This window comes from Salvelinus fontinalis, chromosome 26 (genome assembly GCF_029448725.1).
Source record: "Salvelinus fontinalis isolate EN_2023a chromosome 26, ASM2944872v1, whole genome shotgun sequence".
Lineage (NCBI taxonomy): Eukaryota > Metazoa > Chordata > Actinopteri > Salmoniformes > Salmonidae > Salvelinus > Salvelinus fontinalis.
The window spans coordinates 3,102,185-3,125,739 of record NC_074690.1 but is presented as its reverse complement, the minus strand read 5'-3'; the positions used below and the strand labels follow the sequence as shown (position 1 = coordinate 3,125,739).

The 23,555-nt window shown below is 44.8% G+C and overlaps 1 protein-coding gene across 21 annotated transcripts in view; it reads right to left on the bottom strand.

Moving 5' to 3' along the window:
- epb41l3b (erythrocyte membrane protein band 4.1-like 3b) overlaps positions 1-23,555 on the bottom strand; it is a 105,975-nt gene that overhangs the window by 68,141 nt on the left and 14,279 nt on the right. For 20 of the 21 annotated variants that reach the window (XM_055882351.1, XM_055882359.1, XM_055882350.1 and 17 more), the window contains exons 2-3: positions 11,525-11,697; positions 8,537-8,677 (exon numbers count right to left, since the gene is read on the bottom strand). In XM_055882351.1, coding sequence (XP_055738326.1) covers positions 8,537-8,677; positions 11,525-11,686 — 303 coding nt within the window. In that variant the 5' untranslated portion in view covers positions 11,687-11,697. Of the gene's footprint in view, positions 1-8,390; positions 8,493-8,536; positions 8,678-11,524; positions 11,698-23,555 lie in introns of those variants that run through there. The other variant, XM_055882360.1, reaches the window with a different exon arrangement.

Here is a 23,555-nt window from a genome sequence, read left to right as displayed (position 1 = left end):
GTCTGTGGTCTGTCTGTGTGTAAATGTACAGTCATATAGTCTGTGGTCTGTCTGTGTGTAAATGTACAGTCATATAGTCTGTGGTCTGTCTGTGTGTAAATGTACAGTCATATAGTCTGTGGTCTGTCTGTGTGTAAATGTACAGTCATATAGTCTGTGGTCTGTCTGTGTGTAAATGTACAGTCATATAGTCTGTGGTCTGTCTGTGTGTAAATGTACAGTCATATAGTCTGTGGTCTGTCTGTGTGTAAATGTACAGTCATATAGTCTGTGGTCTGTCTGTGTGTAAATGTACAGTCATATAGTCTGTGGTCTGTCTGTGTGTAAATGTACAGTCATATAGTCTGTGGTCTGTCTGTGTGTAAATGTACAGTCATATAGTCTGTGGTCTGTCTGTGTGTAAATGTACAGTCATATAGTCTGTGGTCTGTCTGTGTGTAAATGTACAGTCATATAGTCTGTGGTCTGTCTGTGTGTAAATGTACAGTCATATAGTCTGTGGTCTGTCTGTGTGTAAATGTACAGTCATATAGTCTGTGGTCTGTCTGTGTGTAAATGTACAGTCATATAGTCTGTGGTCTGTCTGTGTGTAAATGTACAGTCATATAGTCTGTGGTCTGTCTGTGTGTAAATGTACAGTCATATAGTCTGTGGTCTGTCTGTGTGTAAATGTACAGTCATATAGTCTGTGGTCTGTCTGTGTGTAAATGTACAGTCATATAGTCTGTGGTCTGTCTGTGTGTAAATGTACAGTCATATAGTCTGTGGTCTGTCTGTGTGTAAATGTACAGTCATATAGTCTGTGGTCTGTCTGTGTGTAAATGTACAGTCATATAGTCTGTGGTCTGTCTGTGTGTAAATGTACAGTCATATAGTCTGTGGTCTGTCTGTGTGTAAATGTACAGTCATATAGTCTGTGGTCTGTCTGTGTGTAAATGTACAGTCATATAGTCTGTGGTCTGTCTGTGTGTAAATGTACAGTCATATAGTCTGTGGTCTGTCTGTGTGTAAATGTACAGTCATATAGTCTGTGGTCTGTCTGTGTGTAAATGTACAGTCATATAGTCTGTGGTCTGTCTGTGTGTAAATGTACAGTCATATAGTCTGTGGTCTGTCTGTGTGTAAATGTACAGTCATATAGTCTGTGGTCTGTCTGTGTGTAAATGTACAGTCATATAGTCTGTGGTCTGTCTGTGTGTAAATGTACAGTCATATAGTCTGTGGTCTGTCTGTGTGTAAATGTACAGTCATATAGTCTGTGGTCTGTCTGTGTGTAAATGTACAGTCATATAGTCTGTGGTCTGTCTGTGTGTAAATGTACAGTCATATAGTCTGTGGTCTGTCTGTGTGTAAATGTACAGTCATATAGTCTGTGGTCTGTCTGTGTGTAAATGTACAGTCATATAGTCTGTGGTCTGTCTGTGTGTAAATGTACAGTCATATAGTCTGTGGTCTGTCTGTGTGTAAATGTACAGTCATATAGTCTGTGGTCTGTCTGTGTGTAAATGTACAGTCATATAGTCTGTGGTCTGTCTGTGTGTAAATGTACAGTCATATAGTCTGTGGTCTGTCTGTGTGTAAATGTACAGTCATATAGTCTGTGGTCTGTCTGTGTGTAAATGTACAGTCATATAGTCTGTGGTCTGTCTGTGTGTAAATGTACAGTCATATAGTCTGTGGTCTGTCTGTGTGTAAATGTACAGTCATATAGTCTGTGGTCTGTCTGTGTGTAAATGTACAGTCATATAGTCTGTGGTCTGTCTGTGTGTAAATGTACAGTCATATAGTCTGTGGTCTGTCTGTGTGTAAATGTACAGTCATATAGTCTGTGGTCTGTCTGTGTGTAAATGTACAGTCATATAGTCTGTGGTCTGTCTGTGTGTAAATGTACAGTCATATAGTCTGTGGTCTGTCTGTGTGTAAATGTACAGTCATATAGTCTGTGGTCTGTCTGTGTGTAAATGTACAGTCATATAGTCTGTGGTCTGTCTGTGTGTAAATGTACAGTCATATAGTCTGTGGTCTGTCTGTGTGTAAATGTACAGTCATATAGTCTGTGGTCTGTCTGTGTGTAAATGTACAGTCATATAGTCTGTGGTCTGTCTGTGTGTAAATGTACAGTCATATAGTCTGTGGTCTGTCTGTGTGTAAATGTACAGTCATATAGTCTGTGGTCTGTCTGTGTGTAAATGTACAGTCATATAGTCTGTGGTCTGTCTGTGTGTAAATGTACAGTCATATAGTCTGTGGTCTGTCTGTGTGTAAATGTACAGTCATATAGTCTGTGGTCTGTCTGTGTGTAAATGTACAGTCATATAGTCTGTGGTCTGTCTGTGTGTAAATGTACAGTCATATAGTCTGTGGTCTGTCTGTGTGTAAATGTACAGTCATATAGTCTGTGGTCTGTCTGTGTGTAAATGTACAGTCATATAGTCTGTGGTCTGTCTGTGTGTAAATGTACAGTCATATAGTCTGTGGTCTGTCTGTGTGTAAATGTACAGTCATATAGTCTGTGGTCTGTCTGTGTGTAAATGTACAGTCATATAGTCTGTGGTCTGTCTGTGTGTAAATGTACAGTCATATAGTCTGTGGTCTGTCTGTGTGTAAATGTACAGTCATATAGTCTGTGGTCTGTCTGTGTGTAAATGTACAGTCATATAGTCTGTGGTCTGTCTGTGTGTAAATGTACAGTCATATAGTCTGTGGTCTGTCTGTGTGTAAATGTACAGTCATATAGTCTGTGGTCTGTCTGTGTGTAAATGTACAGTCATATAGTCTGTGGTCTGTCTGTGTGTAAATGTACAGTCATATAGTCTGTGGTCTGTCTGTGTGTAAATGTACAGTCATATAGTCTGTGGTCTGTCTGTGTGTAAATGTACAGTCATATAGTCTGTGGTCTGTCTGTGTGTAAATGTACAGTCATATAGTCTGTGGTCTGTCTGTGTGTAAATGTACAGTCATATAGTCTGTGGTCTGTCTGTGTGTAAATGTACAGTCATATAGTCTGTGGTCTGTCTGTGTGTAAATGTACAGTCATATAGTCTGTGGTCTGTCTGTGTGTAAATGTACAGTCATATAGTCTGTGGTCTGTCTGTGTGTAAATGTACAGTCATATAGTCTGTGGTCTGTCTGTGTGTAAATGTACAGTCATATAGTCTGTGGTCTGTCTGTGTGTAAATGTACAGTCATATAGTCTGTGGTCTGTCTGTGTGTAAATGTACAGTCATATAGTCTGTGGTCTGTCTGTGTGTAAATGTACAGTCATATAGTCTGTGGTCTGTCTGTGTGTAAATGTACAGTCATATAGTCTGTGGTCTGTCTGTGTGTAAATGTACAGTCATATAGTCTGTGGTCTGTCTGTGTGTAAATGTACAGTCATATAGTCTGTGGTCTGTCTGTGTGTAAATGTACAGTCATATAGTCTGTGGTCTGTCTGTGTGTAAATGTACAGTCATATAGTCTGTGGTCTGTCTGTGTGTAAATGTACAGTCATATAGTCTGTGGTCTGTCTGTGTGTAAATGTACAGTCATATAGTCTGTGGTCTGTCTGTGTGTAAATGTACAGTCATATAGTCTGTGGTCTGTCTGTGTGTAAATGTACAGTCATATAGTCTGTGGTCTGTCTGTGTGTAAATGTACAGTCATATAGTCTGTGGTCTGTCTGTGTGTAAATGTACAGTCATATAGTCTGTGGTCTGTCTGTGTGTAAATGTACAGTCATATAGTCTGTGGTCTGTCTGTGTGTAAATGTACAGTCATATAGTCTGTGGTCTGTCTGTGTGTAAATGTACAGTCATATAGTCTGTGGTCTGTCTGTGTGTAAATGTACAGTCATATAGTCTGTGGTCTGTCTGTGTGTAAATGTACAGTCATATAGTCTGTGGTCTGTCTGTGTGTAAATGTACAGTCATATAGTCTGTGGTCTGTCTGTGTGTAAATGTACAGTCATATAGTCTGTGGTCTGTCTGTGTGTAAATGTACAGTCATATAGTCTGTGGTCTGTCTGTGTGTAAATGTACAGTCATATAGTCTGTGGTCTGTCTGTGTGTAAATGTACAGTCATATAGTCTGTGGTCTGTCTGTGTGTAAATGTACAGTCATATAGTCTGTGGTCTGTCTGTGTGTAAATGTACAGTCATATAGTCTGTGGTCTGTCTGTGTGTAAATGTACAGTCATATAGTCTGTGGTCTGTCTGTGTGTAAATGTACAGTCATATAGTCTGTGGTCTGTCTGTGTGTAAATGTACAGTCATATAGTCTGTGGTCTGTCTGTGTGTAAATGTACAGTCATATAGTCTGTGGTCTGTCTGTGTGTAAATGTACAGTCATATAGTCTGTGGTCTGTCTGTGTGTAAATGTACAGTCATATAGTCTGTGGTCTGTCTGTGTGTAAATGTACAGTCATATAGTCTGTGGTCTGTCTGTGTGTAAATGTACAGTCATATAGTCTGTGGTCTGTCTGTGTGTAAATGTACAGTCATATAGTCTGTGGTCTGTCTGTGTGTAAATGTACAGTCATATAGTCTGTGGTCTGTCTGTGTGTAAATGTACAGTCATATAGTCTGTGGTCTGTCTGTGTGTAAATGTACAGTCATATAGTCTGTGGTCTGTCTGTGTGTAAATGTACAGTCATATAGTCTGTGGTCTGTCTGTGTGTAAATGTACAGTCATATAGTCTGTGGTCTGTCTGTGTGTAAATGTACAGTCATATAGTCTGTGGTCTGTCTGTGTGTAAATGTACAGTCATATAGTCTGTGGTCTGTCTGTGTGTAAATGTACAGTCATATAGTCTGTGGTCTGTCTGTGTGTAAATGTACAGTCATATAGTCTGTGGTCTGTCTGTGTGTAAATGTACAGTCATATAGTCTGTGGTCTGTCTGTGTGTAAATGTACAGTCATATAGTCTGTGGTCTGTCTGTGTGTAAATGTACAGTCATATAGTCTGTGGTCTGTCTGTGTGTAAATGTACAGTCATATAGTCTGTGGTCTGTCTGTGTGTAAATGTACAGTCATATAGTCTGTGGTCTGTCTGTGTGTAAATGTACAGTCATATAGTCTGTGGTCTGTCTGTGTGTAAATGTACAGTCATATAGTCTGTGGTCTGTCTGTGTGTAAATGTACAGTCATATAGTCTGTGGTCTGTCTGTGTGTAAATGTACAGTCATATAGTCTGTGGTCTGTCTGTGTGTAAATGTACAGTCATATAGTCTGTGGTCTGTCTGTGTGTAAATGTACAGTCATATAGTCTGTGGTCTGTCTGTGTGTAAATGTACAGTCATATAGTCTGTGGTCTGTCTGTGTGTAAATGTACAGTCATATAGTCTGTGGTCTGTCTGTGTGTAAATGTACAGTCATATAGTCTGTGGTCTGTCTGTGTGTAAATGTACAGTCATATAGTCTGTGGTCTGTCTGTGTGTAAATGTACAGTCATATAGTCTGTGGTCTGTCTGTGTGTAAATGTACAGTCATATAGTCTGTGGTCTGTCTGTGTGTAAATGTACAGTCATATAGTCTGTGGTCTGTCTGTGTGTAAATGTACAGTCATATAGTCTGTGGTCTGTCTGTGTGTAAATGTACAGTCATATAGTCTGTGGTCTGTCTGTGTGTAAATGTACAGTCATATAGTCTGTGGTCTGTCTGTGTGTAAATGTACAGTCATATAGTCTGTGGTCTGTCTGTGTGTAAATGTACAGTCATATAGTCTGTGGTCTGTCTGTGTGTAAATGTACAGTCATATAGTCTGTGGTCTGTCTGTGTGTAAATGTACAGTCATATAGTCTGTGGTCTGTCTGTGTGTAAATGTACAGTCATATAGTCTGTGGTCTGTCTGTGTGTAAATGTACAGTCATATAGTCTGTGGTCTGTCTGTGTGTAAATGTACAGTCATATAGTCTGTGGTCTGTCTGTGTGTAAATGTACAGTCATATAGTCTGTGGTCTGTCTGTGTGTAAATGTACAGTCATATAGTCTGTGGTCTGTCTGTGTGTAAATGTACAGTCATATAGTCTGTGGTCTGTCTGTGTGTAAATGTACAGTCATATAGTCTGTGGTCTGTCTGTGTGTAAATGTACAGTCATATAGTCTGTGGTCTGTCTGTGTGTAAATGTACAGTCATATAGTCTGTGGTCTGTCTGTGTGTAAATGTACAGTCATATAGTCTGTGGTCTGTCTGTGTGTAAATGTACAGTCATATAGTCTGTGGTCTGTCTGTGTGTAAATGTACAGTCATATAGTCTGTGGTCTGTCTGTGTGTAAATGTACAGTCATATAGTCTGTGGTCTGTCTGTGTGTAAATGTACAGTCATATAGTCTGTGGTCTGTCTGTGTGTAAATGTACAGTCATATAGTCTGTGGTCTGTCTGTGTGTAAATGTACAGTCATATAGTCTGTGGTCTGTCTGTGTGTAAATGTACAGTCATATAGTCTGTGGTCTGTCTGTGTGTAAATGTACAGTCATATAGTCTGTGGTCTGTCTGTGTGTAGCTGTAGTTGAACCTTACCATGTTTACAGTAGCTGTCCTCATAGCTGCCTGGTCCAGGAGGGAGGGGTGGAGGGGAGGGAGGGAGGGGGGAGGGAGGGAGGGTTGGAGGGAGGGGTAGAGGGAGGAGAGAGGGGTGGAGGGAGGGTTGGAGGGAGGGGTAGAGTGGGGGACTGAAGGAGAGAGGGTGGAGGGTAGAGTGAGGGACTGAAGGAGAGAGGGGGGTAGAGTGAGGGACTGAAGGAGAGAGGGGGGTAGAGTGAGGGACTGAAGGAGAGAGGGGGGTAGAGTGAGGGACTGAAGGAGAGAGGGGGTAGAGGGAGGAGGGAGGGAGGGAGGGTAGAGTGAGGGACTGAAGGAGAGAGGGGGGTAGAGTGAGGGACTGAAGGAGAGAGGGGGGTAGAGTGAGGGACTGAAGGAGAGAGGGGGGTAGAGTGAGGGACTGAAGGAGAGAGGGGGGTAGAGTGAGGGACTGAAGGAGAGAGGGGGGTAGAGTGAGGGACTGAAGGAGAGAGGGGGTAGAGTGAGGGACTGAAGGAGAGAGGGGGTAGAGGGAGGAGGGAGGGAGGGAGGGTAGAGTGAGGGAGAAGGACTGAAGGAGAGAGGGGGGGATAGAGGGAGGGACTGAAGGAGAGAGGGGGTAGAGGGAGGAGGGAGGGTAGAGTGAGGGAGGGACTGAAGGAGAGAGGGGGGGTACTATAAATCTGTAAACAGATGGGGCGACCCAGGGAGATCTCTCGGTAGGCTCTCTCCCCTCCTCAAGGTCTTCTCTCATGCAGGGGAGGCCAATACACTAATACATGACCCAGCCACAGACCGCAGGGAGTCATGGAAACGTCTTCCCTGTGTGAAACACCTCTCAATCATTCTGATTGTGTTCTGACTATGACGTCTTGTTGTACAACGTCTCACAGTGTAAAAGGGGTACCAGTTGGACTCGTTGATTGGAAGGCTGGGCTCCTGTGGTCGTCTCGCTCTCTCTCACACACCTTCCCTCACTGTACCCATCCGGGTATAACTCAATATAAATGACTGTACCCATCCGGGTATAACTCAATATAAATGACTGTACCCATCCGGGTATAACTCAATATAAATGACTGTACCCATCCGGGTATAACTCACTATAAATGACTGTACCCATCCGGGTATAACTCAATATAAATGACTGTACCCATCCGGGTATAACTCAATATAAATGACTGTACCCATCCGGGTATAACTCAATATAAATGACTGTACCCATCCGGGTATAACTCACTATAAATGACTGTACCCATCCAGGTATAACTCAATATTAAGCAACAAAACAAACTGTATAGTTCCAAAAATGTAAACGACCCCCCAACTAGCTCATACACCAATCCCTGTACGTCTAAACCCCGTCCAGATGAGACGTTGTTCAGAAGTACCGGTCGTCCACAGCAGGAGGGTAAAGTAGGATTGGGAGTGACTCACACAGAGAACAGTGAGTATGAGACACTGATCCTCTTAAACCCCAAACCCCCCCCCCCCCCCCCAAACATAGTGCTAATCTACCCCCCCAATGGGGCTCTATCCTCTATCTGGCTAGAGGAGATTTGGGTGTTTGTGTGGGTGGAAGGACCGTTGAAGTCCTTGGCATGTTGAAGCTTCTCCTCGCCTGTCTACACACACACAACTCTATACTAAATAAATCTGACACAACTGGAAGCTAAGTTGCTGCATGTCATTTGAGATGATAGTTTCTCTGGAATTTGATGGCAGAAAAGTAATTTCATACATCTTATCGGTCTAATTTGAGCGAGAGAGAGCGAACAAATCTGAAATGAGCTATTAGAATTTCGTCCAACACATCCACCCTGGACAGATGGCAGATAGTAGCAACCTCCTCCCTCCTCCTCCTCCTCTTCCTCATCCCCCTGTACTCACATCCACCGTCATGGTGTAGTCGGAGCCATCTAGCAGGGTGATTTTACACGTTTCCCTCTCCCTCCTCTCTCATTGACCTCTCCCTCTCTCCCTCCTCCTCCCTCTCTCCCTCCTCCTCTTCCTCCTCCTCATCCCCCTGTACTCACATCCACCGTCATGGTGTAGTCGGAGCCATCTAGCAGGGTGATTTTACACTGCATGTTCTTCAGCTTCTTGACTCCCCTCAGTGGAGACTTGATTGACAGGCGACTGGTTGACGACCTGGTTGACGACAGGTCCTCCTCAAACTAGAGAAAGGAAACACCGACAGGGTGTTAGCGATCGAAGGCTTTCATTAGGAGCCAGTGGTCTACATTTTACGTGTACATTTTTGTCATTTAAGCAGACACTCTTATCCAGAATGTAACCATTAGTTATTAGCGCAGCCATCTTAAAGAGGCTAGGTGAGTAAGTGTCTGTTAAGTACGTGCTGTTGGTATGTCAATGACAGATAAGAAACAGAATGACAGTGTTCAGTCATTAAATAGGCAGAGGAAAATAAATCCACCATGTTTTATCCGTTCTATCCCCAAAAACGACTTTCCTTCGTTTTCTTGTCCTCGCAAGAAAATCTAATTTTCCACCTCACTGACAAGACACTTCCAACTCACAATTTGTTTTACAGTAAACCAATTTACAACAGAATTTCAGCACGCTTATAGGGAAGGACATTCAACAAGCACAGCACAGCACACAAATGACTGATTGCCTGAGAGAAATGTATGATAAAAAGATTGTGGGGGCTGTTTTGTTAGACTTCAGTGCGGCTTTTGACATTATCGATCATAGTCTGCTGCTGGAAAAACGTATGTGTTATGGCTTTACACCCCCTGCTATAATGTGTTATGGCTTTACACCCCATGCTATATTGTGTTATGGCTTTACACCCCCTGCTATAATGTGTTATGGCTTTACACCCCCTGCTATAATGTGTTATGGCTTTACACCCCCTGCTATAATGTGTTATGGCTTTACACCCCCTGCTATAATGTGTTATGGCTTTACACCCCCTGCTATAATGTGTTATGGCTTTACACCCCCTGCTATATTGTGTTATGGCTTTACACCCCCTGCTATAATGTGTTATGGCTTTACACCCCCTGCTATAATGTGAATAAAGAGTTACCTGTCTAACAGAACACAGAGGGTGTTCTTTAATGGAAGCCTCTCAAATATAATCCAGATAGAATCAGGCATTCCCCAGGGCAGCTGTTTAGGCCCCTTACTTTTTTCAATCTTTACAAATGACATGCCACTGACTTTGACTAAAGCCAGAGTGTCTATGTATGCAGATGACTCAATACTACACATGTCAGCTACTACAGCGACTGAAATGACTTAAATGTTGCAAAGAGCTGCAGTTAGTTTCAGAATGGGTGGGAATTAATAAATTAGTCCTAAATATTTCTAAAACTAAAAGCATTGTATTTGGGACAAATCATTCACTAAACCTCGTGTAAATAAATAGCGTGTCCTGCGTTGCATATAATCGATGCGGTGCGCATCCGCAGAAAAAGGACTCGTTGCTCCAACGTGTACCTAACCATAAACATCAATGCCTTTCTTAAAATCAATACACAGAAGTATATATTTTTAAACCTGCATATTTAGCTAAAAGAAATCCAGGTTAGCAGGCAATATTAGAAGAAAAAGAAACGCACACCTATGTAGGCGAGGTGCCGGCTAGCGGAGTAGAAAACTAGAAAATAAAGGAGAGCCGTACACTCTAGGAGCTCAGATGCAAAAATATTTAATTTACCAACGTTTCGACAGGCAAGCTGTCTTCATCAGGGTACAGGCAATATTAATCAGGTGAAATTGTGTCAGGGTATATGCAACAGTTTGCGTACACACTGTACAGAGCATATATACGACCAGGGTACACCCACTGTACAGAGTATATATACGACCAGGGTACACGCACTGTACAGAGTATATATACGACCAGGGTACACACACTGTACAGAGTATATACGACCAGGGTACACACACTATACAGAGTATATACGACCAGGGTACAAACACTATACAGAGTATATACAACCAGGGTACACACACTGTACAGAGTATATATACGACCAGGGTACACACACTGTACAGAGTATATATACGACCAGGGTACACACACTGTACAGAGTATATACGACCAGGGTACACACACTGTACAGAGTATATATACGACCAGGGTACACACACTGTACAGAGTATATATACGACCAGGGTACACACACTGTACAGAGTATATACGACCAGGGTACACACACTATACAGAGTATATACGACCAGGGTACAAACACTATACAGAGTATATACAACCAGGGTACACACACTGTACAGAGTATATATACGACCAGGGTACACACACTGTACAGAGTATATATACGACCAGGGTACACACACTGTACAGAGTATATATACGACCAGGGTACACACACTGTACAGAGTATATACGACCAGGGTACACACACTGTACAGAGTATATATACGACCAGGGTACACACACTGTACAGAGTATATATACGACCAGGGTACACGCACTGTACAGAGTATATATGTGCCTCTCGGTTCTCAAACCATGACATCAAACTGTGTTGTCAGTGAACGCAGCAGGTATAAATCTGAAGCACTGTGGGAGATATTTAACCCCCCGTCAGTGGACGCAGCAGGTATAAATCTGAAGCACTGTGGGAGATATTTAACCCCCCGTCAGTGAACGCAGCAGGTATAAATCTCAAGCACTGTGGGAGATATTTAACCCCCCGTCAGTGAACGCAGCAGGTATAAATCTAAAGCACTGTGGGAGATATTTAACCCCTCGTCAGTGAACGCAGCTGAAAACAACCAGTTGTGAATCACAGCTGTCAAACTAATATAAATAGATATAAAGACCATATCGTACACAGTAGCTGAAAATGATCCCCGATGTCTCACACGAGTGTAATTTTTCAAGCCATGATTCAGAGCTTTCCTATTGTCATATGTACATGTCAGACTGTACTGTCAGGTGACTGAAAACGTCCTGCTCAGCACTGTGACCCCCTAATATACTGTACTGTCAAGTGAATTCAAAAAAATCATTAGCGAGGATGTCTCACCTGGTTATGTTTGGCAGGTGTGCTGTGTCCAGCGGCGGCTGGGAAGTGTTCTGCTGCCTTCGCCTTTTTCTCCTTACCTCCTTTCTCCTTCCCTCCTTTTTCCTTCCCTCCTTTCTCCTGCTGCTGCTTAGGCTCAGAGTCTGCTCCTGATTCAGTCGTCATGGCGAATCACACTGGAACAGAGAGAAAGAGGAGAGAGAGAGAGAGAAAGACCGAGAGATAGGAGGAGGAGAGGATTTAGATGAGTCAACTATGAGTGGTTCCATGTCATTTCAGCCAAGCCATGATACCCGACGTCTCAGATGGATAGAACATAAGTTATTGTCGTTAGAAATAGGTAAGATTGGCATTCCTGAAAACATTATTTTCTCAAAGAACAAATGTTCTTTGAGAAAGTAGGCTAATTGATCGTACCCAAATTGGCCATTTTAATTTATAGGATTCATATAATATTCAATAAATATAGTACTCAACATCCGATTTGGACTAAACTATTTCCTACCAATGAGTAAGACATGAGGAATCGCACCCCCTAAAAATAAAAAGCTGCCCACAGACCCCGCTATGCCAATCCCACCCCAACAACCAGAATAAAGTATAAGTTCTCTACGTTTGACAAGTAGTATGATCCTGCGGATTGGAGTATTGCTTCTCCATACTATGTATTCCCTGTGAATATTTCATATTTTTTCTGTTGCTTGCATTATTCACCATAAAGTAGTGTGAGAGGGTAGTAAGTTTTAAGTTCCTCGGCATACACATCACGGACAAACTGAATTGGTCCACCCACACAGACAGCGTGGTGAAGAGGCGCTCAGGAGGCTGAAGAAATTCGGCTTGTCACCAAAAGCACTCACAAACTTCTACAGATGCCCAATCGAGAGCATCCTGTTGGGCTGTATCACCGCCTGGTACGGCAACTGCTCCGCCCACAACCGTAAGGTTCTCCAGAGGGTAGTGAGGTCTGCACAACGCATCACCGGGGGCAAACTACCTGCCCTCCAGGACACCTACACCACCCGACGTCACAGGAAGGCCATAAAGATCATCAAGGACAACAACCACCCGAGCCACTGCCTGTTCACCCCGCTGCCATACAGAAGGCGAGGTCAGTACAGGTGCATCAAAGTTGGGACCGAGAGACTGAAAAACAGCTTCTATCTCAAGGCCATCAGACTGTTAAACAGCCATCACTAACATCGAGTGGCTGCTGCCAACATACTGACTCAATTCCAGCTCACTTTAATAATGGAAATGGATGGAAATTGATCAAAAATGTATCACTAGCCACTTTAAATAATGCCACTTAATATAATGTATATGTATATACTGTACTCTATATCATCTACTGCATCTTGCCATCTTTATGTAATACATGTATCACTAGCCACTTTAAACTATGCCACTTTATGTTTACATACCCTACAGTACTCATCTCATATGTATATACTGTACTCTATACCATCTACTGCATCTTGCCATCTTTATGTAATACATGTATCACTAGCGACTTTAAACTATGCACTTTTATGTTTACATACCCTACATTACTCACCTCATATGTATATACTGTACTCTATACCATCTACTGCATCTTGCCTATGCCGTTCTGTACCATCACTCATTCATATATCTTTATGTACATATTCTTTATCCCTTTACACTTGTGTGTATAAGGTAGTAGTTGTGGAATTGTTAGGTTAGATTACTCGTTGGTTATTACTGCATTGTCGGAACTAGAAGCACAAGCATTTCGCTACACTCGCATTAACATCTGCTAACCACGTGTATGTGACAAATAAAATATGATATGATTTGATTTGATTTAACACTATGTCCTAACACTATGTCCTAACACTATGTCCTAACACTATGTCCTAACACTATGTCCTAACACTGTCCTAACCATGTGTATGTGACAAATAAACATTTGATTTGAAAGTACCACGTTTTGACCACTAGATGCTGCTGTTTCTGCTATACCACCACACTTTTATCCATTTTGCTGGGCTCTCGTGTTACTTAAATAGAACATTTTCTTTGCAACTTTGGGTTAGAAAACCAATAGGACTTAGATCATGAGAAAAAATAAATTGTGGTTATCCTCACAATTCAAGCCAGTCCTCCATGAAAGTCCTTCATTAAAAAAAAAAAAAGAAGAAAACGTTACCTCACAGTCACTCTAACCCATCAACTAGGCAGCCTAGTGGTTAGAGTGTAGGGGCGGTAGGTAGCCTAGTGGTTAGAGTGTAGGGGCGGCAGGTAGCCTAGTGGTTAGAGTGTAGGGGCGGCAGGTAGCCTAGTGGTTAGAGTGTAGGGGCGGCAGGTAGTCTAGTGGTTAGAGTGTAGGGGCGGCAGGTAGCCTAGTGGTTAGAGTGTAGAGCCGGCAGGTAGCCTAGTGGTTAGAGTGTAGGGGTGGCAGGTAGCCTAGTGGTTAGAGTGTAGGGGGGGCAGGTAGCCTAGTGGTTAGAGTGTAGGATGGCGGCAGGTAGCCTAGTGGTTAGAGTGTAGGGGGAGCAGGTAGCCTAGTGGTTAGAGTGTAGGGGGGGCAGGTAGCCTAGTGGTTAGAGTGTAGAGGCGGCAGGTAGCCTAGTGGTTAGAGTGTAGGATGGCGGCAGGTAGCCTAGTGGTTAGAGTGTAGGGGCGGCAGGTAGTCTAGTGGTTAGAGTGTAGGGGGGGCAGGTAGCCTAGTGGTTAGAGTGTAGGGGGCGGCAGGTAGCCTAGTGGTTAGAGTGTAGGATGGCGGCAGGTAGCCTAGTGGTTAGAGTGTAGGGGTGGCAGGTAGCCTAGTGGTTAGAGTGTAGGGGCGGCAGGTAGCCTAGTGGTTAGAGTGTAGGGGCGGCAGGTAGCCTAGTGGTTAGAGTGTAGGGGCGGCAGGTAGCCTAGTGGTTAGAGTGTAGGGGCGGCAGGTAGCCTAGTGGTTAGAGTGTAGGGGCGGCAGGTAGCCTAGTGGTTAGAGTGTAGGGGCGGCAGGTAGTCTAGTGGTTAGAGTGTAGGGGCGGCAGGTAGCCTAGTGGTTAGAGTGTAGGGGCGGCAGGTAGTCTAGTGGTTAGAGTGTAGGGGCGGCAGGTAGCCTAGTGGTTAGAGTGTAGAGCCGGCAGGTAGCCTAGTGGTTAGAGTTTAGGGGCGGCAGGTAGCCTAGTGGTTAGAGTGTAGGGGGGCAGGTAGCCTAGTGGTTAGAGTGTAGTGGAGGCAGGTAGCCTAGTGGTTAGAGCGTTGGACTAGTAACCGGAAGGTTGCAAGATCGAATCCCCCGAGCTGACAAGGTAAAAATCTGTCGTTCTGCCCCTGAACAAGGCAGTTAACCCACCGTTCCTAGGCCGTCACTGAAAATAAGAATTTGTTCTTAACTGACTTGCCTAGTTAAATAAAGGTAAAAACTTAAACTAGGTGCATGAATAGAGAAACACACTAACAATGGGCAAGTAACAAACCTTTCAACTGGGAAACCATAACCACATCAAGGGAAGGAAACAACTGTTTATCTGTCAAACAGAAACACCTCTCAACTACTCTCTGATCACCATCCTGGTAATCTAGGGATGGCTGACAGGCCTCTGTAGACAATGTGGAGTACCTATCTAGGGATGGCTGACAGGCCTCTGTAGACAATGTGGAGTACCTATCTAGGGATGGCTGACAGGCCTGTGTAGACGATGTGGAGTACCTATCTAGGGATGGCTGACAGGCCTCTGTAGACGATGTGGAGTACCTATCTAGGGATGGCTGACAGGCCTGTGTAGACGATGTGGAGTACCTATCTAGGGATGGCTGACAGGCCTGTGTAGACGATGTGGAGTACCTATCTAGGGATGGCTGACAGGCCTCTGTAGACGATGTGGAGTACCTATCTAGGGATGGCTGACAGGCCTCTGTAGACGATGTGGAGTACCTATCTAGGGATGGCTGACAGGCCTCTGTAGACGATGTGGAGTACCTATCTAGGGATGACTGACAGGCCTCTGTAGACGATGTGGAGTACCTATCTAGGGATGGCTGACAGGCCTCTGTAGACGATGTGGAGTACCTATCTAGGGATGGCTGACAGGCCTCTGTAGACGATGTGGAGTACCTAGAGGTTTGTAGTATGGATTTCCGCCAGTGTTTCCTCCTGGCACATCTAGGGGTTCAGGCTAACATTTAACACATCTAGAGGTTCAGGCTAACATTAATACATCTAGGGGTTCAGGCTAGGGGCTCTTACCCACAGAGAGATTTAACACATCTAGAGGTTCAGGCTAGGGGCTCTTACCCACAGAGAGAGATTGAACACATCTAGGGGTTCAGGCTAGGGGCTCTTACCCACAGAGAGAGAGATGTAACACATCTAGGGGTTCAGGCTAGGGGCTCTTACCCACAGAGAGATTTAACACATCTAGGGGTTCAGGCTAGGGGCTCTTACCCACAGAGAGATTGAACACATCTAGGGGTTCAGGCTAGGGGCTCTTACCCACAGAGAGAGATTGAACACATCTAGGGGTTCAGGCTAGGGGCTCTTACCCACAGAGAGAGAGATGTAACACATCTAGGGGTTCAGGCTAGGGGCTCTTACCCACAGAGAGAGGGATTTAACACATCTAGGGGTTCAGGCTAGGGGCTCTTACCCACAGAGAGGGATTTAACACATCTAGGGGTTCAGGCTAGGGGCTCTTACCCACAGAGAGAGATTTAACATATCTAGGGGTTCAGGCTAGGGGCTCTTACCCACAGAGAGAGAGATTTAACACATCTAGAGGTTCAGGCTAGGGGCTCTTACCCACAGAGAGAGAGATTTAACACATCTAGGGGTTCAGGCTAGGGGCTCTTACCCACAGAGAGAGAGATTTAACACATCTAGGGGTTCAGGCTAGGGGCTCTTACCCACAGAGAGATTTAACATATCTAGGGGTTCAGGCTAGGGGCTCTTACCCACAGAGAGAGAGATTTAACACATCTAGGGGTTCAGGCTAGGGGCTCTTACCCACAGAGAGATTTAACACATCTAGGGGTTCAGGCTAGGGGCTCTTACCCACAGAGAGATTTAACATATCTAGGGGTTCAGGCTAGGGGCTCTTACCCACAGAGAGAGATTTAACATATCTAGGGGTTCAGGCTAGGGGCTCTTACCCACAGAGAGAGAGATTTAACACATCTAGAGGTTCAGGCTAGGGGCTCTTACCCACAGAGAGAGATTTAACATATCTAGGGGTTCAGGCTAGGGGCTCTTACCCACAGAGAGAGATTTAACACATCTAGGGGTTCAGGCTAGGGGCTCTTACCCACAGAGAGAGAGATTTAACACATCTAGGGGTTCAGGCTAGGGGCCCTTACCCACAAAGAGAGAGATTTAACATATCTAGGGGTTCAGGCTAGGGGCTCTTACCCACAGAGAGAGAGATTTAACATATCTAGGGGTTCAGGCTAGGGGCTCTTACCCACAGAGAGAGAGATTTAACATATCTAGGGGTTCAGGCTAGGGGCTCTTACCCACAGAGAGAGAGATTTAACACATCTAGGGGTTCAGGCTAGGGGCCCTTACCCACAAAGAGAGAGATTTAACATATCTAGGGGTTCAGGCTAGGGGCTCTTACCCACAGAGAGAGATTTAACATATCTAGGGGTTCAGGCTAGGGGCTCTTACCCACAGAGAGAGAGATTTAACATATCTAGGGGTTCAGGCTAGGGGCTCTTACCCACAGAGAGAGAGATTTAACACATCTAGGGGTTCAGGCTAGGGGCTCTTACCCACAGAGAGATTTAACACATCTAGGGGTTCAGGCTAGGGGCTCTTACCCACAGAGAGAGAGATTTAACATATCTAGGGGTTCAGGCTAGGGGCTCTTACCCACAGAGAGATTTAACATATCTAGGGGTTCAGGCTAGGGGCTCTTACCCACAGAGAGATTTAACATATATAGGGGTTCAGGCTAGGGGCTCTTACCCACAGAGAGGGATTTAACACATCTAGGGGTTCAGGCTAGGGGCTCTTACCCACAGAGAGAGATTTAACATATCTAGGGGTTCAGGCTAGGGGCTCTTACCCACAGAGAGATTTAACATATCTAGGGGTTCAGGCTAGGGGCTCTTACCCACAGAGAGAGATTTAACATATCTAGGGGTTCAGGCTAGGGGCTCTTACCCACAGAGAGAGATTTAACATATCTAGGGGTTCAGGCTAGGGGCCCTTACCCACAGAGAGAGATTTAACACATCTAGGGGTTCAGGCTAGGGGCTCTTACCCACAGAGAGATTTAACATATCTAGGGGTTCAGGCTAGGGGATCCTACCCACAGAGAGAGATTTAACATATCTAGGGGTTCAGGCTAGGGGCTCTTACCCACAGAGAGAGATTTAACATATCTAGGGGTTCAGGCTAGGGGATCCTACCCACAGAGAGAGATTTAACATATCTAGGGGTTCAGGCTAGGGGCTCTTACCCACAGAGAGAGATTTAACACATCTAGGGGTTCAGGCTAGGGGCTCTTACCCACAGAGAGATTTAACATATCTAGGGGTTCAGGCTAGGGGCTCTTACCCACAGAGAGAGAGATTTAACATATCTAGGGGTTCAGGCTAGGGGCTCTTACCCACAGAGAGAGAGATTTAACACATCTAGGGGTTCAGGCTAGGGGCCCTTACCCACAAAGAGAGAGATTTAACATATCTAGGGGTTCAGGCTAGGGGCTCTTACCCACAGAGAGAGAGATTTAACACATCTAGGGGTTCAGGCTAGGGGCCCTTACCCACAAAGAGAGAGATTTAACATATCTAGGGGTTCAGGCTAGGGGCTCTTACCCACAGAGAGAGAGATTTAACACATCTAGGGGTTCAGGCTAGGGGCTCTTACCTACAGAGACATGGTAAGAGAGAGTCTCCGGGATTCCACAGCCAAGACCTCAGTGAAGTACAGGCACGCAGCAAAAGCTCTGAATACATAGCGGACGGTTGTAAATGGAACATTTAGTAACTGTATAGAGAAAACCACTGAACGGGGAACAGCTGTGAGGTCATTGTTATGACTCCGTTACAAGAGACAGTTCAAGTCGTACAGGAGAGAACCGCACTGATCACAGGATTTTGTTGTTTCACTGTCGCTTAAACAGTAGCGATAGAATCTACCCGCTCTCTCCTTCTCTCTTGGCTGTGTGTTTACGTGGCGAGCTGAGCTGGGAACAGGATTAGTGAGATACCCAAACCAGGCTCTGCCAACCCACAACAATACACTACCCACTCACTCAGGAGAAGAGAGCAGGTTATTTATTTTAAAAGGATTTGGATAATGTTGATTTGATTTCGTTATAAATCCAGCCTTGTTTTCATAGAACAGAAATAAACCCGTAAAAAGCCTTAAGCAGCTTGTTTCTTTAGGATTGCATAACAAATGGCACCCTATTCCCTACATAGTGCACTACTTTAGAACAGAACCCACAGGGTAGTAGTGCACTACTTTTGACCAGAACCCATAGGGTAGTAGTGCACTACTTTTGACCAGAACCCATAGGTTGGTAGTGCACTACTTTTGGCCAGAACCCAAAGGGTAGTAGTCCACTACTTTTGACCAGAACCCATAGGGTAGTAGTGCACTACTTTTGACCAGAACCCATAGGTTGGTAGTGCACTACTTTTGGCCAGAACCCAAAGGGTAGTAGTCCACTACTTTTTACCAGAACCCATAGGGTAGTAGTGCACTACTTTTGAACAGAACCCATAGGGTAGTAGTGCACTATGTATGTAATAGGATGCCATTTGGGAGACATTCTTACGGTTTCTAGAGTGACTCCAGAACATGTGTTTATTAAGGCTAGAGTTGGACCGGGAGTGACTCCAGAACATGTGTTTATTAAGGCTAGAGTTGGACCGGGAGTGACTCCAGAACATGTGTTTATTAAGGCTAGAGTTGGACCGGGAGTGACTCCAGAACATGTGTTTACAGGACTAGAGTTGGACTGGGAGTGACTCCAGAACATGTGTTTATTAAGGCTAGAGTTGGACTGGGAGTGACTCCAGAACATGTGTTTACAGGACTAGAGTTGGACCGGGAGTGACTCCAGAACATGTGTTTACAGGACTAGAGTTGGACTGGGAGTGACTCCAGAACATGTGTTTATTAAGGCTAGAGTTGGACCGGGAGTGACTCCAGAACATGTGTTTATTAAGGCTAGAGTTGGACCGGGAGTGACTCCAGAACATGTGTTTACAGGACTAGAGTTGGACTGGGAGTGACTCCAGAACATGTGTTTATTAAGGCTAGAGTTGGACCGGGAGTGACTCCAGAACATGTGTTTACAGGACTAGAGTTGGACTGGGAGTGACTCCAGAACATGTGTTTATTAAGGCTAGAGTTGGACTGGGAGTGACTCCAGAACATGTGTTTACAGGACTAGAGTTGGACTGGGAGTGACTCCAGAACATGTGTTTATTAAGGCTAGAGTTGGACCGGGAGTGACTCCAGAACATGTGTTTACAGGACTAGAGTTGGACTGGGAGTGACTCCAGAACATGTGTTTATTAAGGCTAGAGTTGGACCGGGAGTGACTCCAGAACATGTGTTTACAGGACTAGAGTTGGACTGGGAGTGACTCCAGAACATGTGTTTATTAAGGCTAGAGTTGGACCGGGAGTGACTCCAGAACATGTGTTTACAGGACTAGAGTTGGACTGGGAGTGACTCCAGAACATGTGTTTATTAAGGCTAGAGTTGGACTGGGAGTGACTCCAGAACATGTGTTTATTAAGGCTAGAGTTGGACCGGGAGTGACTCCAGAACATGTGTTTACAGGACTAGAGTTGGACCGGGAGTGACTCCAGAACATGTGTTTATTAAGGCTAGAGTTGGACTGGGAGTGACTCCAGAACATGTGTTTATTAAGGCTAGAGTTGGACCGGGAGTGACTCCAGAACATGTGTTTATTAAGGCTAGAGTTGGACTGGGAGTGACTCCAGAACATGTGTTTACAGGACTAGAGTTGGACCGGGAGTGACTCCAGAACATGTTTTTATTAAGGCTAGAGTTGGACTGGGAGTGACTCCAGAACATGTGTTTATTAAGGCTAGAGTTGGACTGGGAGTGACTCCAGAACATGTGTTTACAGGACTAGAGTTGGACTGGGAGTGACTCCAGAACATGTGTTTATTAAGGCTAGAGTTGGACTGGGAGTGACTCCAGAACATGTGTTTATTAAGGCTAGAGTTGGACTGGGAGTGACTCCAGAACATGTGTTTACAGGACTAGAGTTGGACTGGGAGTGACTCCAGAACATGTGTTTATTAAGGCTAGAGTTGGACCGGGAGTGACTCCAGAACATGTGTTTATTAAGGCTAGAATTGGACTGGGAGTGACTCCAGAACATGTGTTTACAGGACTAGAGTTGGACTGGGAGTGACTCCAGAACATGTGTTTATTAAGGCTAGAGTTGGACTGGGAGTGACTCCAGAACATGTGTTTATTAAGGCTAGAGTTGGACTGGGAGTGACTCCAGAACATGTGTTTACAGGACTAGAGTTGGACTGGGAGTGACTCCAGAACATGTGTTTATTAAGGCTAGAGTTGGACCGGGAGTGACTCCAGAACATGTGTTTACAGGACTAGAGTTGGACTGGGAGTGACTCCAGAACATGTGTTTATTAAGGCTAGAGTTGGACTGGGAGTGAATCCAGAACATGTGTTTATTAAGGCTAGAGTTGGACTGGGAGTGACTCCAGAACATGTGTTTACAGGACTAGAGTTGGACCGGGAGTGATTCCAGAACATGTGTTTATTAAGGCTAGAGTTGGACTGGGAGTGACTCCAGAACATGTGTTTATTAAGGCTAGAGTTGGACCGGGAGTGACTCCAGAACATGTGTTTATTAAGGCTAGAGTTGGACCGGGAGTGACTCCAGAACATGTGTTTATTAAGGCTAGAGTTGGACCGGGAGTGACTCCAGAACGTGCGTTTATTAAGGCTAGAGTTGGACTGGGAGTGACTCCAGAACATGTGTTTATTAAGGCTAGAGTTGGACCGGGAGTGACTCCAGAACATGTGTTTACAGGACTAGAGTTGGACCGGGAGTGACTCCAGAACATGTGTTTACAGGACTAGAGTTGGACCGGGAGTGACTCCAGAACATGTGTTTATTAAGGCTAGAGTTGGACCGGGAGTGACTCCAGAACATGTGTTTATTAAGGCTAGAGTTGGACCGGGAGTGACTCCAGAACATGTGTTTACAGGACTAGAGTTGGACCGGGAGTGACTCCAGAACATGTGTTTATTAAGGCTAGAGTTGGACCGGGAGTGACTCCAGAACATGTGTTTATTAAGGCTAGAGTTGGACCGGGAGTGACTCCAGAACATGTGTTTACAGGACTAGAGTTGGACCGGGAGTGACTCCAGAACATGTGTTTATTAAGGCTAGAGTTGGACTGGGAGTGACTCCAGAACATGTGTTTACAGGACTAGAGTTGGACTGGGAGTGACTCCAGAACATGTGTTTACAGGGCTAGAGTTGGACTGGGAGTGACTCCAGAACATGTGTTTACAGGGCTAGAGTTGGACTGGGAGTGACTCCAGAACATGTGTTTACAGGACTAGAGTTGGACTGGGAGTGACTCCAGAACATGTGTTTATTAAGGCTAGAGTTGGACCGGGAGTGACTCCAGAACATGTGTTTACAGGACTAGAGTTGGACTGGGAGTGACTCCAGAACATGTGTTTACAGGACTAGAGTTGGACTGGGAGTGACTCCAGAACATGTGTTTACAGGACTAGAGTTGGACTGGGAGTGACTCCAGAACATGTGTTTACAGGGCTAGAGTTGGACTGGGAGTGACTCCAGAACATGTGTTTACAGGGCTAGAGTTGGACTGGGAGTGACTCCAGAACATGTGTTTACAGGACTAGAGTTGGACCGGGAGTGACTCCAGAACATGTGTTTATTAAGGCTAGAGTTGGACTGGGAGTGACTCCAGAACATGTGTTTACAGGACTAGAGTTGGACTGGGAGTGACTCCAGAACATGTGTTTACAGGACTAGAGTTGGACTGGGAGTGACTCCAGAACATGTGTTTACAGGGCTAGAGTTGGACTGGGAGTGACTCCAGAACATGTGTTTATTAAGGCTAGAGTTGGACTGGGAGTGACTCCAGAACATGTGTTTACAGGACTAGAGTTGGACTGGGAGTGACTCCAGAACATGTGTTTATTAAGGCTAGAGTTGGACCGGGAGTGACTCCAGAACATGTGTTTACAGGACTAGAGTTGGACTGGGAGTGACTCCAGAACATGTGTTTACAGGACTAGAGTTGGACTGGGAGTGACTCCAGAACATGTGTTTACAGGACTAGAGTTGGACTGGGAGTGACTCCAGAACATGTGTTTATTAAGGCTAGAGTTGGACTGGGAGTGACTCCAGAACATGTGTTTACAGGACTAGAGTTGGACTGGGAGTGACTCCAGAACATGTGTTTATTAAGGCTAGAGTTGGACCGGGAGTGACTCCAGAACATGTGTTTATTAAGGCTAGAGTTGGACTGGGAGTGACTCCAGAACATGTGTTTACAGGACTAGAGTTGGACTGGGAGTGACTCCAGAACATGTGTTTATTAAGGCTAGAGTTGGACTGGGAGTGACTCCAGAACATGTGTTTACAGGACTAGAGTTGGACCGGGAGTGACTCCAGAACATGTGTTTATTAAGGCTAGAGTTGGACTGGGAGTGACTCCAGAACATGTGTTTACAGGACTAGAGTTGGACTGGGAGTGACTCCAGAACATGTGTTTACAGGGCTAGAGTTGGACTGGGAGTGACTCCAGAACATGTGTTTACAGGACTAGAGTTGGACTGGGAGTGACTCCAGAACATGTGTTTACAGGGCTAGAGTTGGACTGGGAGTGACTCCAGAACATGTGTTTATTAAGGCTAGAGTTGGACTGGGAGTGACTCCAGAACATGTGTTTACAGGACTAGAGTTGGACTGGGAGTGACTCCAGAACATGTGTTTATTAAGGCTAGAGTTGGACTGGGAGTGACTCCAGAACATGTGTTTACAGGACTAGAGTTGGACTGGGAGTGACT